General features: G+C 42.2%; 1 protein-coding gene across 1 annotated transcript in view; it reads left to right on the top strand.

Moving 5' to 3' along the window:
• LOC111216875 (tumor necrosis factor alpha-induced protein 2-like) overlaps positions 1-18,036 on the top strand; it is a 47,328-nt gene extending 29,292 nt beyond the window's left edge. The window contains exons 4-15 of the mRNA XM_022738517.1: positions 8,429-8,706; positions 8,790-9,056; positions 9,200-9,318; positions 9,479-9,593; positions 10,346-10,456; positions 10,930-11,030; positions 11,130-11,246; positions 11,980-12,115; positions 13,099-13,221; positions 13,405-13,560; positions 13,710-13,831; positions 14,930-18,036. Coding sequence (XP_022594238.1) covers positions 8,429-8,706; positions 8,790-9,056; positions 9,200-9,318; positions 9,479-9,593; positions 10,346-10,456; positions 10,930-11,030; positions 11,130-11,246; positions 11,980-12,115; positions 13,099-13,221; positions 13,405-13,560; positions 13,710-13,831; positions 14,930-15,221 — 1,937 coding nt within the window. The 3' untranslated portion in view covers positions 15,222-18,036. The remainder of the gene's footprint in view (positions 1-8,428; positions 8,707-8,789; positions 9,057-9,199; positions 9,319-9,478; positions 9,594-10,345; positions 10,457-10,929; positions 11,031-11,129; positions 11,247-11,979; positions 12,116-13,098; positions 13,222-13,404; positions 13,561-13,709; positions 13,832-14,929) is intronic.

The following is an 18,036-nucleotide window of genomic DNA, read 5'->3' as shown; positions in this document are numbered from 1 at the left end:
CAGTATTTATTACATCTGAGCAGCGAGTCTCTGGTTCGACTCCTGGCCGGCCGGACCATATGCTGCATATCATTCCCCTACTCTCCAATATCTCTATGAAATAAAGGCAGAAAATGGCCAAAAATAATAAAAAAAACTGCAGGTAGAACATTGTCACGACTGAACCCACTGAATCTCTTCACTGGTTGTGTACATGAGCCTGTGGAGTTTGATTCTCTGTTGTCTGTATGAAGGAATGAATTCATCAAACATATCAAATCAGGTGGAGAGTCATGATGTCAGTTTGGTAACTCTTTGTATAATTGCCTGACCCTAAGAAGGAGCTCAGAGAAGTTTATCATCTGCAAAAACAAATTAACCAAATCTATGAATTTCCAACACCAGCCTAGTTCACTGCAACACATACAGGCAGCATCACATCGCTGTGTCACCTGAAGCGTCACATGATGCTGGTAGCTCACACACAAGTCGTCAATGTAAAATACAGATGATAAATGGAAAGATGGATTTAGTCTCCTGGATGTCAGTGATCCAGGTGAGACCTCAGGTGAGACTGAGTCTAATTCAGACCTAGAGCTCAGGGGACTTCTTCGTTGGTGCTTTTGTTGCTGGACTCAGTTTGACCTTCGTTCAGTCTGCAGGTAGAGTTTATGTTTGAGGTGAAGAGAAGGAGAGAGTGATGATAGACAAGCTCAGTGTTCCTTACACACACACACACACACACACACACACACACACACTGTGTGGAATTTACCCGTTGCAAACTCCTGCTTCTCACTCTCTCTTTGTGTGTGTGTGTGTGTGTGTGTGTGTGTGTGTGTGTGTGTGTGTGTGTGTGTGTGTGTGTGTGTGTGTGTCATGTAGCGTTAACACCATAATTTCAATTTTTCTCTTGTTGAAAGGGGCACCAGTCCTCAGGGAGGGCAACAATGAATTACTTCATTGATTAATGTGATCAATGTCATATCAGATGGATCTCCAGTCTCTACATCAAAAGAATACAACAGGACAACAACTGGGTGTAAATAAAGGAGTTTAGTAACTAAACTACTATCTACAGAGTAAATGCAAGGTGTAATAATCATAAAGATGAAAATAATAATGAAATGAGCAGTGTGATGAGTTGGCAATGGTGGGAGAGAATATGTTATGGCTATACACTATGGCTATACAGCTAATGATGCTACATCTACGAATTAGGTTTGATGATTAAATATTGCTATATTTCGACATCAACCCAGTCATGAGCAGAGTGTTAAGACCGGCCTACTGTGAGTTGCGCTGTAGCTGAAGACCCTCGGCTGGAACCCAGGTGGCTGTGGTTGCTGTGGTAACCCTGGAGACGCGGGATCTAGGTGGATTCTCCTGGAGGCCGTGTCCCGTTATCACGATGACGGATTCTGCCGGTGTCTCAGCGGTTCAGCTCTGGTGGAGTTTGCCAGGAGACTTTCTGTCTCGGGCACTCTTGATCTCTGCTCGGCTTCTCTGCAGGCAGTCGTGCAGATGTTATCTGCTGGTGTCTCTTGTGGGTTGATGCGAAATAACTCTAATGCTCTTCACTTTGGCTGGATAACTTTAGAGGAGACTGACGTTGACCAGATGACTCTAAAGTTGTCAGAATCTTCAAAAAAGAAAACTTGATGATGATTTAAAAGTTACAAAATTACTCTGAGGCACTTCTGTTGTTTTTGTTCAGTTGGTCTTGACTTGGCTTATAAAAATGAAAGATCGCGCATGTAGACAAAAATAATGTTACTTGGAGCATGTGGCAAAGAAAGAAGAAAGGATGCGGACAAAACAATAAAGTGCAAAAATGGCTAAGAGCTATGAGTTTGTGGCTAGCAGCTTAGAGCTACAAGTTTACATGGCTACAGAGCCGGGCTTTGAGCTTTTTGCAATGTGTGAATTGATCATGACTGTTTTATCCCCTGGGGGCTGGCGCACATTCCAGGGGCGTCACCCTTCTGCTCCTATGTTTCAACTTGGAGAAGAGAGTAATTTTCCACAAAACTTTATAGTTTAATTCTAAAGCTTACCTATAAACATCAGTCTTTTACCATGACCATAAAACATTAAATGAAATAACATAAACCTAATGGCACTTATAATGACAGATAGGAGTAATACAAGTGTTGATTTCATATTACATCCTTCAAATCTGGAATTAATCACAACTGGAGATTTTGCCTACATTCTCCAGTTGCCCGGTGTCCATTGGTTGATCCTCTGGAGCTGACCCTTTGACCCTTGGTCTGGTTCTGTGTCTTTCTGACCTACTAACAGCATGGTCTGTTTGTGAGAGAAGGGTCCTTTGTCTCTGTTTCCTATCAGTTTGATAGTTTGATGGTGGGAAGAGTCACAAAGTGTCAATCGTGGGTCCATAACTCTGTATGTCCTTACAATGGACTTCTTCAATGGCTTGTGACTGATGCCAGACCAGGAATGTACACTACAGTCATTAATCCATGGTCATATTACCAGCAGCAGCTCTGCAGGTGGTTTGTTGGCGAGCTGCTGCAGGTCTCAGGTAGAAGGTGAAACATGAAACAGGAAGTCCACATTAAAGACTCTTACAGCCCCTGAACTCACCACACTCAGGTTGAAGTTGTGTAAACCGTTCACCACAGCAGCTGGACTGTTGTCAGCTCCTCAGCTGTGTAACTCAGTGTTGATAAGAAGACACACTCAGGACCTGTCAATCATTAGCACGTCCTTCACTTACTGACCAACTGTCTGCTGCTGATGACTTCCTGTCAGAGACGCCTGCACAGTCTGCTGATAATCACTTATCTGACACATGGAAAGTGGCTTCTGTTTTGACTGTCAGCACACACACACACAGACACAGACACACACACACACACAAACAGACTTTCTCTGAAACTGCTCCATGAACACCCAAAGAGGAAAAGCTGAACCTGCAGCATCTTCAGTCTCTGATAGAAGCCCCTGTTGTTGCTCATGTCTCTGTGTGAGTCAAGACAGCAGCTTTTAAGGTGAAAACTACAAGTTGCATCGGAAAAGTTTCTTCACTACCAGCTTCCCAAGACTTCAATAAAGACAATGATAGGTTGAGGTTTTATCGTAGTGTCAAAACTCCCCTCAGCTCTGTTTTTGGCAAGAACTTCAGAGCTCAGTTTAAAATGAACAGCATAAAAGATTTCTGATGAGACAAACACTGGGTGATAGAGCACAAACTTCTCTGTTTTTATATATAAATTAACTATAATGGTTGGAAATTGTGGGATTTAAAGGAGTTTGATTTTTTTTCGGAGGAAAATTTTCAGGGATGTCAGTTAGAGTGCGCGTGATGTCATCCACTCTGTCTCTCAACATTCAGTGTAATACACACCCATCATAAAATCTGAAATTGTCTAAAAATGACACAAAACTTAAACTGTGATTTTGTGAAAACCATAATAGTTATGAAAATACTGATTCAACCTAAAAAAGCCTCAAGTCTTGTGACCTGTTTAAAGTTTCAGCCATGTTTCCACATTAGAATATGACGAAGCAGTAGGGCTCCAAAAAGGGGTGTATTTGGTCATTTTCATGACGTCTCTCCATTCGTTCTCTGTGGGAGATTTTTCACAGTTTTTTGGTATTTATGTCGCCATGGAGTTTTGATTCATAATTTGTCTGGGTTTTGTCAAAGCTGCGGGAATAGTTATTTGCTGAAATTTCTTACGGAAGAAGAATAATAATAATAAGTATATTGTGTGTGTCGGTCACATTTACACTCATACATCACAGGATGGGTCATGTTGCACAACACACAACACACAGCTACACACACATGTTGTCAGCATGGAAGTTCTTCCTGTGACTGAAGGAGACACAAAGCTGCAGTTATGTGAAGCCAAAGTAAGAAATGGAGGAACAAACACAAAAACATGCAGAACAACAAACTAATCAGACACTGAAGCTCCATCGCCTGCTGAACATTTCCAGTTTCAAGAAGCTGAAGGCAAAGAGGCAAAAATAGAACCACACCTCTGACCTCACCTGTGCATTACAGCTACCTGCCAAACTGCTGCTGCATCTCACATGCATGTGTCCACACTGCCAGCATTGCTGCTGTGTCTTGGTCATCAATAATAATAATCACCCATCAGCCAAGAAAATTACAGTTGGAGCAGCTCCAGTCTGCAGGTCTATCAACACCTCCACCCAGAGCAGATCAGATTCTGTAGTTTCATTCACTTTATTGTATATTTGTAAAGGAGTGTGTCTGCAGATGAAGAACTTATGAAGGGTTTAACAGGAATATATTGAAATATCAGAGGAAACATGTTTGATCCAGCTGTGCCTGCAGGGAAGCAGCTGGACTGTCCTAACACTGACGCCTCGAACGCACTGAGAGAGAAGAAGAAGAGAAGCAGAGAAGAAGAGCTGCAGCTCTGAGGAGAAATAACAACAGATTTCGCCAAGTCACAGGAGGTTTATTAAGCTACTTCACAATAAAAGCATCGGCTGGACGGTCAAACATGTGACCACACGTTATTGACATTAGGCAATTTATTAGAAACATCCAACTAAAACTGATGTAGTCTAATACAACAGTCCTGCAGTAAATCCTCCTTCATGAAGATTATAATGTTTAGTTTTTATTAAAATTGTTTTAGACAGTTGTTGTCACATCATCAACCACCATTCACTGCATGTGTTACTTTACTAATCAGTTTATTCAATGCCTGAAAAAAACATACAATAACATAACAACAATTTCAATAAACAATGATCATTTTCTTACAATGGTTTACAGAGATCAGACACAACATGAAAACTGGTAACTGGATTTAGTGTTAACTGGTTTTAATTCATGAAAATAATGATAGGTAGAGCCTCAGGTCACTGAATGGTGACTGAATGACGTGTCAGAAACCTGCTGGTGCCAGTTGACAGTATCTTCCTCCACCTCCCACATTCTGTGTTAAAACAAAATAAGGGTTAGAGTTTATCCCAAATCAGTTTGAGTGATCCCAGTTAGACATGTGAGAAGAGTCCTGAGGGTTCATCTTCTCACGTCCTCCACTACAAAGACACTGACACAGACACTGGTCTGTGGAGGCGTCACAGTTCAGGTGAGAAGCTGCTGAGTCGTGAGTCTTTAGAGGAGGAGCAGCTCTCCTCCTCTGGAGACTCCTACAACAGGAGACAAGGAAAATGTGAACACACAGCTCAGGTTACGAGCTGCACACACTTACACAATACAGCTACTGTTCACTCTCACACACACACACACACACACACACACTGAGTATGTACATTAAACACATTTAAATAGGCACTCTTAAAAGTATCTCTCCCTATGCAGGTTGATCTGAGCAGTTAAAGTCTGACTCAGCAGCTCCAGCTTTCACAATGCAGTTTGAAAATAGTTTTATTAGCTGCTGTTTCCATTGTTTAAAAGAAGTCTACGAACATGTTTCATCTTTTCTCAGAGAAAATCCTCAGAGCAGTTTTCAGGAACACATGGCAGGACGTGGACTCTGCATGAGAGGAAACAGTCTGAGCTGAATCAGACTGCTACAGAAAATCCCACCAGGACTGACAGTGAGCAGCTTTAACAATCCACTCACGTAGACCTGGACCTGAACTGAACCTGTATGTGTGTGTGTGTGTGTGTGTGTGTGCATGTGCGTGTGCGGGTGCGTGTGCGTGTGCGTGTGCGTGTGTGTGTTCCTGTGTCGACACTGAGGAGGATGAAGGAGACAACAACATCTGGAAGTCTCACATCCTTGCTGTCTCTCACCAGCACACACATACACACACGCAGAGCCTTTATTTTGAAAGAGTAGCCCTGGCAAAGCTCTTCTCTGATGCAGCAGTCTATGTCGGAGAAGACATCATTTCCTGTCTCCCTCTCTGTGTGTGTGTACTTCCTGACTGTGTATTATCCGGCGGCTGCAGTATTATGATGTGTTGAAAAACTGAGTCATATTTCCTCTTTGATTATCAGCAGTCTGTTTCTGGTTTGACTCTTATTTTGTTCCTATTGAGGGACTCAGTAATTCACTCATGGTGATAGGACCTGGTCTGGTCTGAATGTTGAGCAAGACTAAGACAAAATAGAAAGATAAAAGCTGAAGGGGGTGTACTGGGGGTGGGGGGCAAAAATACTGTGTGAGGTGACTTAGAGTCACGAATGGTCTGAACTCACAGACATGTTGATGTGATTCAGTATGACTTCCACTTCCTGAGGACATTATCTCTGATGTCCCATCAGAATAAACCTCCAGGCTGCACAACTTCATTCACAGTCCTCGGGTTTTCTTCCAGTGACAGCTTGTTCTGCCACCAGTAAGCAGTGGTTTATATTGAAGTCAACAGAACAACAGGAAGTCACTGGGGCTGTAATTATGACTGGGGTGTGGGTGAATAACGATGATTAGCAGCAGAGCGCTGACGTTAAAGCAGCCAAGTGTAACAGAAATGCTCCTCCTTGTGTGTCAGCTTGGCATGAATGAGCTCAGACGATGTCATCACAGTGCTGCTGTGACATCATCACAGTTTTGACAGTCAGAGAGGATCCTCCCTGAACAACCTCATACTGACAGACAGTAAACACTGACCTCAGACCAGCTCTGTGGTCTCTAGAGGATCAGACTGTGAACTCACTGAGAGAAATCTGTTTGGGACCATTTCTTCTGCTTCAAAATGAGCTCAGATCTTTTTGGCTACATGAGAAGCTTTCAGTCAGTGTCCATGGTCATCAACCTTTGTTATCTCAACTTTGTTTGAGACAGAAGGTGGAAAAACCAATGGAAGTTAAAGTTTGGTCTCAGATTAGTCTGAAGGTTCAGTGAAGCTTCACATGTTCTCTTCTCACCACACTGCAGTAAAAATTAATACACATATATCATACAACCAAAATCAAATGGCCCCAGGCCCCAGACGGCCCTGAAGGCCCCAGGTTCACTGCCTGTCAGCTGGTTCATGGTGATTAGATCATTTCTCACTGAAATAAAACATCATCTGGTGCTGTTTTTTTATGTAGATCCATGGCTTCACTACTTCACTCTCTCTGTGCTGCATATTCCTACATGCATGTCATATATGTACATGAACATACACACATAGAGACAAAGACCTGAACCTGGTGTGGTCTGCACTGAGACCTGATGACCGGTCTGACATCAGCTCAGACGTGTGTCCCTGCACACACTCATGAGCTGACGCTGAAAACCTGATCAGTGATTCTGTGGGAACCTCCAGCTCCGTCCTCCTGAGGCCGCTTTGATGTTCAAATCAAACGAATCCTCCTCCAGAGCTCAGTCAAGTCAGAGGGGACACATGTATGTGTGTGTGTGTGTGGGTTGTGTGCGTGCGTGTGTGTGTGTGTGTGTGTGTGTGTGTGTGTAGTATTTTGCAGTATTTTAATAATGATTAATGTGTACAGTTCAGAGACTTCAATTCATTTTAAACAGTCAGAGAATCACAAAACAGACATGAATAAAAGTAGTATGTGCAGAGAGTAGATAAACCCAGAGAAGCTTTTACCTTTATATATAAATATATAAAACATGTTCACTGTCAGTCATACATGTAGTGTATGAGTGAGAGAGAGAGAGAAATGAGAAACTTAACAAACTAAATGTCCAAACATACATTCATAAATACCAGTTTGTAAGTAATAGCAGCAAGCGTTGTGTTTTAAGGTTGCCCATCCCATTCTCATGAACATGATATCTCAGTAACATTTTGAGGAAACTTCTTCAAAATTCACTTGGACTTCAATTTTGGCGAAGGTCAAAGGTCACTGTGACCTCACAAAACATGTTTTTGGCCATAACTCACAAATTGATACACTAATTATGACACAATTAACTCAAATGTCTAACAGCATAAAATTAAGTGATGAAATTTCATATCCAAAAGGTCAAAGGTCAACTTCACTGTGACACCATAATGTTCTGTAAAAACACATCTGGTCATTATTCACTGCTGTAACGCTGAAAGGAGAGACTGACCATGTTTCCTGTAACTTGGGAAACAAGGGGAAACAACCACGAGGAGGTAATTCTAGCGTATTAGTTAAAATGAGAAACATTTCTCCACCACCAGTGCCTCTGTCTCATGTTTCATATATACTTTATCTACTGGATATGACAGATCATTCTCAAATGATTTACTTGAATAAGTGTCAGAGCTCAAATACAGAGTCATTCACACACAAATAGAGACTGTTGTGGCTGTTAATTACAACCACAGCTGTAATGAAGATGAAAACTGTATCATCTGCTCCAGACAAACATCAGCAGCTCTGGTTCTTCCTGCACCTGAAGCAAACAGACAGAACATCTGCTGCATGTCACTTTGACCAGTCTCTGAGTGTCAGCTGACAGTCTGGTCTGAGTGACAGTTAGAGGAGTCACTGATAAAGTCTGAACCAGTCCTTCTCTCTCTCTGTGTCTGTGTCCTTCAGTCCTGGAGATCCTGCAGCTGGTGAGGAAGCGGGACCTGTTCCTGGCTGACTCTCACATCCTGGAGCTGGAGCAGGAGTGTAATGAGTCTGCCGCCGCTGAGCGGGGCGGCGCAACACAGCCGGAGGACAGCACCAGCCCGGGTGTCAAAGACGGCGGGCGGAGGAAGGCGAAGGACGTGGAGCTGCTGTACGAGGAGCTGCAGAAGGAGCTGTGGGCCGTGGTCCGGGAGTCTCTGAGGTCCCCCACAGCTGGGCCGAACCTGGGCCTGGTGGTTCAGGTGAGGGCTGCTGCTGCCGTGGTTATAGTGGTGGTCACAGGTGTCAGGGCTGACCTCACCTGAGTCTGTCTGTGTGTGTGCAGGTGCTGCAACAGGAGGAGCAGGCTGATAAAGACTGGGCCGTCCGCAAGGGAGCAGCCCCAGGGGGCCCGAGGCCTCGTCAGCTGAAACAGAGGTGGAGGGAGGCAGTGGAGGAGGCAGCTGAGGGCTCACTGCCTGAGAGAGCAGAGTTCACAGCTGGGGAGCTGGATGGATACCTAGGGCGGCTCCGAGCACGTGTGGTGGAGGACTTGGGGGCCGCCAACAGAAATGTGGTCTCCATTTACCCCGAAGAGTTCCAGGCCTTTCAGGTGAGACACACCTGGACAAAGAAACACCTGGTGTCTGATCAACTGTTGGATAGATTCATATAAAACATTCATGAGCCTCAGAAGATGAATCAGGTGACTCTCTGACTTCATCTAACTTTAACCTTTAATATTTGACCTGTCAGGTGTATGTGCAGAGTTACCACCAGGCGGTTGCCAGGCAACTGGAAGCCATCACCGACAACCAGCTGGAGATCACTGACATCTACTCTCTGCTGGACTGGCTGCACAACATCTACGACAGGTACACACATTTAAGTGTCACCAGTGGAGCGTTTGTTATATCTGTAGGACTGTACAGCACAGATTTCGTTCCTTCAGTGGTTCCTGGTTCTCTGAGAAAGGTTCTGTGTAGATGTGTGTATGTTCAGACATCATGTGTGTGTGTGTGTTTGTTGTTTCAGAGATGTTCTGGGGACTGTGTGTATCACAAGCCCGTTCAGCCGCTCTCAGCTTAGTCCTCTGCTGCCGTCAGAGACTGTGGACAGACTGGAGCTGGACTGTCTCAACTCTGTCAGGGTGAGACACACACACACACACACACACACACACACACACACACACACACACACACACATAAAGTGATGTTTTCTGAAGGATTCTGAAGGTTTGTCATTTCCTCCCTCAACTGTTGTGATGAATAATAATGTATTAGCATTACTATTATTCTAGTTAGTTCTGTTAGTTATTATTTGAAATTCTAACTGTCTTTTAAAATCCCTGTAGAAACATCAAACAGACTTCAGAGGAAAAAAGTGAAATTCATAGTAAATCATCTGGATCTGCCCCAAAATCTTTTTTTGGATAATTCTGCTGACAAACAAACACAGACACGGGTGAAAACATAACCTCCTTGGAGGTAATAACCGGTAGTGTTTGTCAGTGACTGTGCAGATCATGTAGTTAAGTTAAATACCCCAACTATATTTTTCTTAATATAAGACGCTGATGTTTCTCACTGAACAATAAAAGCAAATGTTTTGTATGAAAAAATAATCTGAAAAATCTGAAAAGAAACCAGAAGGAGTAGAAATATAAAAACACAGAAAATGTAAATACAAGTTCTCTGATGTGTAAATAAATAATGAAATTTCTTTTCCTGTTTTAGTTTTCAAAATAAAAGCCTGATAAGTGATCTTTTTCTCCAATGAATTATTAGAACCAAACAAAAAATTATCATCTAAAAGTATGATTTGAGTCTTAGAAGCTTGTGTAGGTTGTGGTTAAATTTAAGGTGTGTTTGTTTTGATGCCCGGCTCCTCCCTCTGCAGGCTAAAGTGACCACAGAGCTGAGTCAGGTCCTGGATGAAGAGGAGAAGAGGTGGATGGAGACTCTGCACATCGAAGAGTATCAGATCACTCTGGCCAAAACCGTCATACAGGTACACCCCCACACACACCCCCGCCCCCCAGTCCAACTCCACCCAGCAGCTCTGATCAGAGTTTCCTGTCTGGTTAAATAAAGGTTATTGAATCAGAGTGAAGTGGTGTTACGCAAAGATGGATTCCACTGCATCTGTACACTGATTGTTTTCTGAGTGTGTCCTTCAACTGCAGCCAAAGTCAACAGTGAGGACTTCCTGGTCACAAACACACACACACACACACACACACACACACACACACACACACACACACACTGATTTCAAATGGAACCAGCTGCTGTCCTCTAGTGGCCACCACTGATCTGGTAGCAGATTTGTTCCTGACATGTGGATCAAGTGTTGGTCTGATTAATGTGTGCACCGCTCTATGAGTGTGCTAAGAAAAGTTGTGTACAAATAAATTTACTTTTAATCTGCTAAAAGTTGTTGTCATATGAAAGAAGTCACTGAATATGTGTGTGTTGTTTCAGAGGCTGCAGGTGGATCTGGAGCGGTCTGCCTCCATCAACATGAGTCTGGGCTCCAGAGTGGCTCAGTGCAGCCTCAACGGCCTGGCTGACTTCCTCTACAGGTACACACACACGCATGCTCACACACACACACCACACACACACACACACACACACACACACACACACACACAGTGATCATGAGTCTTGTGTTCTCTCAGTTTCCAGCGTAAAGTGGAGATGTTCCATGAGAAGGTGCAGAATGGCCTGTTTGGAGACAGCGAGGACGGATACGTGTCCAAGACAATCGCCCTGGTCAACTGCTGCCCCCCCTTCAGGTAGAGACACACAGAGACCTGCTGCTGCACCAGGGACCTCCTCAATCTGTCAGATAACTGTCAGACACAGTGATGAGCTTCACAGAGAGGCTCATTTCAATGCATTCTCATCAGCTGGTACCTCAGTGGAAACAAAGGAGAAAGTTCTTCCTTATGAAAATAAAAATATTAGGAACAAGGTTCCCAGACGGAACTTTATTTATCAAATTGTTTTGCATTATCTGAAACTGATTTATGTATTATTTGTTGTGTAGTAGACCTCTGCTGATTATGATCACATTGTGAGTCGGTGCACCCTCAGTGCTCTCTGTCATATCTGCAGAGTGTTAAATTGACATTGTGTTAGAACTGGACTGGACCACACACTCACTGTTCGTGTGGCTCAGGAGTAATGACTAAAATAGTAAAAAAATCCCACCATGACTGTTCAGTGGTTTCTGTTCAGCAAATGAAAAGATGCAATTTAAATATTTTAGACTTAAAACACACACATCTCTCCTGCTACATTTGACTGACATGTTTGATCAATTAGCATCAGCTGATTTTCCTCTTCCCTGTCAAAACTCTGTCCTTCATATACCTTAAATTCATTTTACAAACCGAGTCTACAGAATCAGATTCACTGTTGTTCCTTCATCAGATGTCTTTGACCTGTAACATTGATGTTCTTGATAATAATCTCTGTGTGTGTGTGTGTGTGTGTGTGTGTGTGTGTGTGTGTGTGTGTGTGCAGAGGCTTTGTGCAGCGCTGTGCTCAGTGTGACCCGTCAGTCACTGAGGACTCTTTACGTCGAGCCAACAGAGCTCTGGATCACATCGTACAGCAGGGAGTCAGAGTCCTGTCTGAACGGCTGTACCTGCACATTAGGGTACATTCACACACACACACACACACACACACACACACACACACACACACACACACACACACACACACACACACACACACACACATTGACATACAAGCCTGTGAACAATGCAGTCAGTGTTTGTCCTTCAGTCCCTTCACCCTCTCTCTCTCTCTGTTGCGTTCAGGCCACGCCTCTGTTGTCTTTACCAATAAAGCTTTGAATTCAATTGAATTTTTACCCATTATCTATAATGAGTGTGTTTACTGAAACACTCAGAATCCACGACACAGAGAGACACTGTTCATCTATTGTTTATGTTCCATCAGGTCAGTTAATATTAGTTTTGATTAGTGGAGTTTCGGTTATTCATATATTCAGTGTATAGTTCAATTAAGATCTTGGTTACTTTAACAAACATCTGTTCTGTATCTTGAACACTGCCTCATGCCTTACCTCACTGTGTGACATCTGAACACAAACCTGTGTGTGTTCATGTCCTCACACTGTTTTCTGTGCAACTTCAGTTTCACAATGAAAAAAACAACAAATGAGACATTTAAATCAATCGAGGAAATAACAAATTACACTACAGGTAGTTAACCTGTTTCCCATATTAATGTAATATATGATATAAGAAAATCTAGACATGCTGTGACCTCTGTATTGATATTTGACTTTATAGTCTATACCTTAGATATTATAATAACTATACTCAATAGTCTTTTGTCTAATCTGGTCTAATGTTCAGTTCTTTTGGGAGAATATTATTGAAATACAGATCTTTTAACACAAAAGATGTGCAGTAGTGTGCAAAACATTTTATGTATGTAGCCTGGAAAATCCAAGACAAAAAAGTCCACAAAGCTGCATCACTCATCTTCTTTGATTTGAGCTATGACAATCAAACAGTCATAATAATAATCTGTGTGTGTGTGTGTGTGTGTGTGTGTGTGTGTGTGTGTGTGTGTGTGTGTGTGTGTGTGTGTGTGTGTGTGTTTCAGCCGTTCTTTGAGCGGCTGGTGAAGAGGAAGTGGCTCAGCAACACAGAGCCGTACGAGCAGATTGAGGCTCTGATCAAAGATCACTTCAAGAAGTATCACAGGATGGACAGTCCTCCATACCAGGTACACACACACATACACACACACACACACACACATGGCACAGCTGGACACTGAGTGAACATGAGTGTATCTTGGTCATGTTGTTCCATCAAACTGAGAACAGATACAGTTTATTAGTTCAATCATCTCTGTCTCTCTCTCGCTGTCTGTCTGTCTCTGTGTCTCTGTGTCTCTCGCCCTCAGCTGCTGGTAGCGGAGGTCCACCGGCGGGTGGTGATGGAGTACCTTCGCTCGGTCATGCGAGGCAGAATCATCTGCACCTCGATGAAGATGAGGAAGAGGATGGCTGGTCGGCTCAGAGACGAAGGCAAACACATCAAAGTCCTCTTCAAAGACCTGGTCAGTGTTAAGGGTCAAAGGTCATGATGACATTTACTAACTCAGTCTGAATGAGGCTTTAGTTACAACTTTGAGAGATTTATCAGCTGCTGTAGTTCATTAATTATAGATGTATGATCCGTCTGTCTGTCTCTCTGTCTGTCTCTCAGGAGTCTCCGTCCAGCTGGTTGGACAGCGCTCTGTCTCACATCTCAGAGATGATCCAGCTGGAGGACGTCCCCTCCATCCAGATGGAGGTGGGAGTTCTGGTCAGAGAGTTTCCAGATGTCAGGTAATAACACACAAAAAACAAAATAAAATACACTATTCCTGTTCTTCTTTTTTTTTTCTTCTTTTCTTCCTCTAGCTTTGCAGTATGTTCAGGTACACACACTGAGAGCCTGTCTGTGAGCTGTTCAGCTCAGCAGATATCTGACTGACTGACTGAATGAGTGACTGACTGATTGACTGACTGATTGACTGGGAGCTCTGCTGGTAAAATCTGTTTCTGTTCATGTCACTAAAACATCGGTATTCATATTAACTGGAGGTGGATGTGGTTTGTACTGTGAGTTAGAAACCATCTGCTCTGATCGATTTTCTGCATGTCATTGTTTTCTACTGGATGAATACTCCTCATTCATCCCACACAGTGAGAAAATACAAGTCAGAATATTTACTTTCTAAACAGGAGTTTGATTATATTATGAGAGGAGACTAGAAATGAGAAAGCTGTTGATATATTGGGGCCTTATTACATATGTTTGAATGAAAGGGTGTTCTGTATATGATGGGAGGAAATCCAGGTTAGAATAAATTTAGTTTGAAAAACGCTCCAGTCGGTACATTTGTTTAAATTAGCATCAGAAATTATTTAATGTGGTTAAAGTAGAAATGTCTGATCTCATAGATAAATATAACACAGGTGTTCAGGTACAGTATTGAATTATACATAATGATACACAGTCACTGTAGTTTTGCTCATGAAGCAGAGGAAAATAGACCTGAAGCATAAAAATACTCAGGCTGCCATCATGAGCAGGTGGTGTGAGGGTGTGAGCAGCACAATCATACACGACCACTGTCCCTGGTGTTACCTTGTCACATCGCACACAACACCAACAATCAACAATTCGTGTTTAATTATTGAAATGCAACAGTGCAAACGCTGCTGTATCAAGATAGGATGCCACCATTGTCATCAACTATTGACTAAAAAATGTTGTTGTTGTCTTTGATAGATATCATTCTTTCATTCATGACATTTCAAAATGCCTGTGATTGACTTTAGCTTCCAAAATAAGGTTGTTTACTCCGTTTTGGTTCTGTGAAAACAAATGGAGTGACACCTCCTGTTCATTCCTCATCCTCTCTCTCTCTGTTTGTACAGGAAGAAGCACGTGTCAGCCATTTTAAACATTCGGGGACTGACTCGGCAGGCGGAGCGTCAGGAGATCCTAAACATCGTCAAAGACATCGAGAGCAGTGATGGCAGCGGCTCGGCCCGGCTGTCCCGGGACCGCGCCCTCTTCTCCGAGGTGCCGGTCACCTCCGAGGTCCACTGCCTGAACGTGGGCCTGAGCCGCATCGCGCTCACCGCCTCGTCCTGCTTCACCACGCTGCGACCGCGCCGCCGCAAAACCCGAGCACCTGTCCAGGAAAGCTCTGACGATGTTCTCTGAAGAGCCGATTTCCAAGGTTCTAGATTTTCCAAGAAGCCCCTGACTGAGTTGCAATAGCATGATGGCGGTTTTTATTTTTAATTATACTCCAGTCCTGATTATTATCCATTAAACCAGCACTGACTGGATTCTTCCATTAGACTGCCGCTTTAACAGAATCCACCAAAAATACCTTTGTTTTTTTGTCTCTTGTCACGCTATAGAGAAAACAGAAGGAATGGGGTGAAACTGATGATGATGATGATGACAATGAGGCTGAATAAAGAACATAACAGAGAGAACTGAGGAAAAAACTGGCCTGAAAAATCAGCTCCTCTGTCAAGAAAAGAATCAGCTCTCGAACAATTTCTCTTTAATGAAAAACTGATTTGAAATCAGAAAATTCTGGTAGATAGAAAAATTAATCCATAAATCTGGGGTTTCTTCTGTTGAAATTATAAAGGATGGAAAATCATTTATTTGGATTTAAACTTCACATGTGATTTTCACCTGTGGAGAAAACAGGGTTGAGGCCTGGTCACACCAGAAAACTGTCACAGCAAAATTCATTAGTGTGTCTTTATTGCCTTCACAGGTGATGCTGAAAGCTTGGCCAGAGACAGGAACTAATGTTATTTGGCAACGTACCAACAGGAGTTAATGTTATGCGGTGATGTAGTGACTGGAGCTAACGTCATGCGGTGATGTAGTGACTGGAGCTAACGTCATGTGGTGATGTAGTGAGTGGAGCTAATGTCATGTGGTGACAGTGATTAGGGCTAATGTAATTTGGTGACTTACTGATTGGAGCTAATGTTATTTGGTGACTTGGTGACTTATGCTAACATTATTTGGTGACTTACCAACTGGAGCTAACATGTGGCAACTTAAAGACTGGGACTAAGAACTTGGTGATATAGTCACTTGGGCTAATGTTATTTGGTGACTTAGTGACTGGAGGTAATGTTATTTAATGACTGGGGCTACCATTATGTGGTGATGTATTAATTAAGGCTAACATTATTTGGCAATGTATCAACTGGAGCTAACATTATGTGGTTATGTAGCAACTGGAGCTAACGTTATGTGGTGATGTAGCAACTGGAGCTAACGTTATGTGGTGACATAGTGATTAGGGCTAATGATATTTGGCACCTTAGTGACTGGAGCTAAAATTATTTTTTGACATAGTGATTGGGGCTATCATTATTTGGCATCATAGTAATTAGGGCTAATGTTATTTGGCGACATAGTCACTGGCTCTAACATTTTAACAGTGAGTGGGGCTAACGTTATTTGGTTCAGTTTTGTGTATTAAAGTTGCTCACTCAAATGCATTAATACAACAAACAAATAGCTTGAATGCTAACTGTTGCTTAAAAGAGTTAGCTTCTCCAACAGGCTAACATTACCTGTACTTAATGGAACATTAACCAGGTTGTATTTTTGAAGTCATTTAGCAGAGTATTTTTTCATAGCTACCACACTACAAGAAAGAGTATCAAGTGATTTTTTTTTGGATAAATGATGATAAAACATGACATTGACACAACTTAAAAGTAGTCTGTAACGTTTCTTTTAACGTTTTTAGTTCTCAAATTTGGTTTAATAAATTTTATTTAATTTAACTGACTTAGCTCTGAAACTTGTGTTGCTATAGAAACTGCTGTGACTAGGCCTCAATGATGTAAAGTCACTGTAATGTTATTTAAAATCACATTTTTGAGACATTACATGTGGGTTTGTTAAGTTTTTTTAGTTGATTTTAACAGGATTACATTTCATGTTTGTACTAAATCACATGCTCCAGATTTGATTTTTTTTAACATAAGGGACCTGTTCAACTGCATTGCTGTTTGACATCAGAACAAACTGCAGGATTTCTGGACTTTGAGCTCGAAGGCACTTTATTGAGGATCAGTAAAAGGAAAGCAGTTCTCTGTGCTGAGGTGGACTCTAGACTGAAGTGCATTCTGGGAAAAAGACCAGAACAAGAGGACTGAGAACCAGCAGCTGGATTTAAGATGAATTTCAGGATTTGTTTTGGGGATCTTGACAGTTCAGGGTTTCAGAGATGAGTTTCTAATCCCAGGACCTGGAGATGCTTTGTGACAAAACTGGACAGTTGTAGTTTTATTGTTGCACACATGTTGACACGTTTTATTCAAAGGTACTACACAAAGATCCGAGTCTCTATCAGCTGATTGTGTATTTAAAGCCGTGATTATAGCTCAAGCTCTTAGGTGTGATGAGGTTTATTAAATGTGAGATTTAGATATAAACAGAGATTAATTATTTCTATATTTCTATTCTTTCTATGTAGAATTATAGACTTTTACTATAGTATCTGGTGTTGATTCAAAGTTTAGATAAAAGGAGAGAGAGGGCTCACTCTGTCGACATTAGAAGGACAACTACAGACTCTTCAGAGACAGACTGAGGACTAACTGGGCTTAAACATCTCATATTTTAATGATTTATTCTGCATTTCCTCACATTTCCACTTTTAATGTTTTTGCATGTTTTAGCTCATAAAACAAGATTAAATTCCTGCTGTTCATTTTACAAACCATCCATCAGTTTTTTATTCTTCATCTTCCTTCCAAGCGTCATGTTCTATAAAAATCAGCTCTTTTTTGTTTTGAAATATCACACTGGTGGATGCTTTGAAAGGATGCTTTGACGTGTGAAGCTCATTAACCAAAAACCTTTTTTAGCTGAACTGCAGTTCAGATCAGAGACACGTCTGTCTGTTCTTCATGTCTGTGGGATGTATGAATGAATTCCTCCTGTACAGGGATCAGCTTTAAATCACAATAAAACACATCAGATCACG

This window comes from Seriola dumerili, unplaced genomic scaffold (genome assembly GCF_002260705.1).
Source record: "Seriola dumerili isolate Sdu_G_001 unplaced genomic scaffold, Sdu_1.0 BDQW01000036.1, whole genome shotgun sequence".
Lineage (NCBI taxonomy): Eukaryota > Metazoa > Chordata > Actinopteri > Carangiformes > Carangidae > Seriola > Seriola dumerili.
The sequence above is the reverse complement of the archived record's forward strand: the minus strand, read 5'-3'. Positions and strand labels throughout refer to the sequence as shown.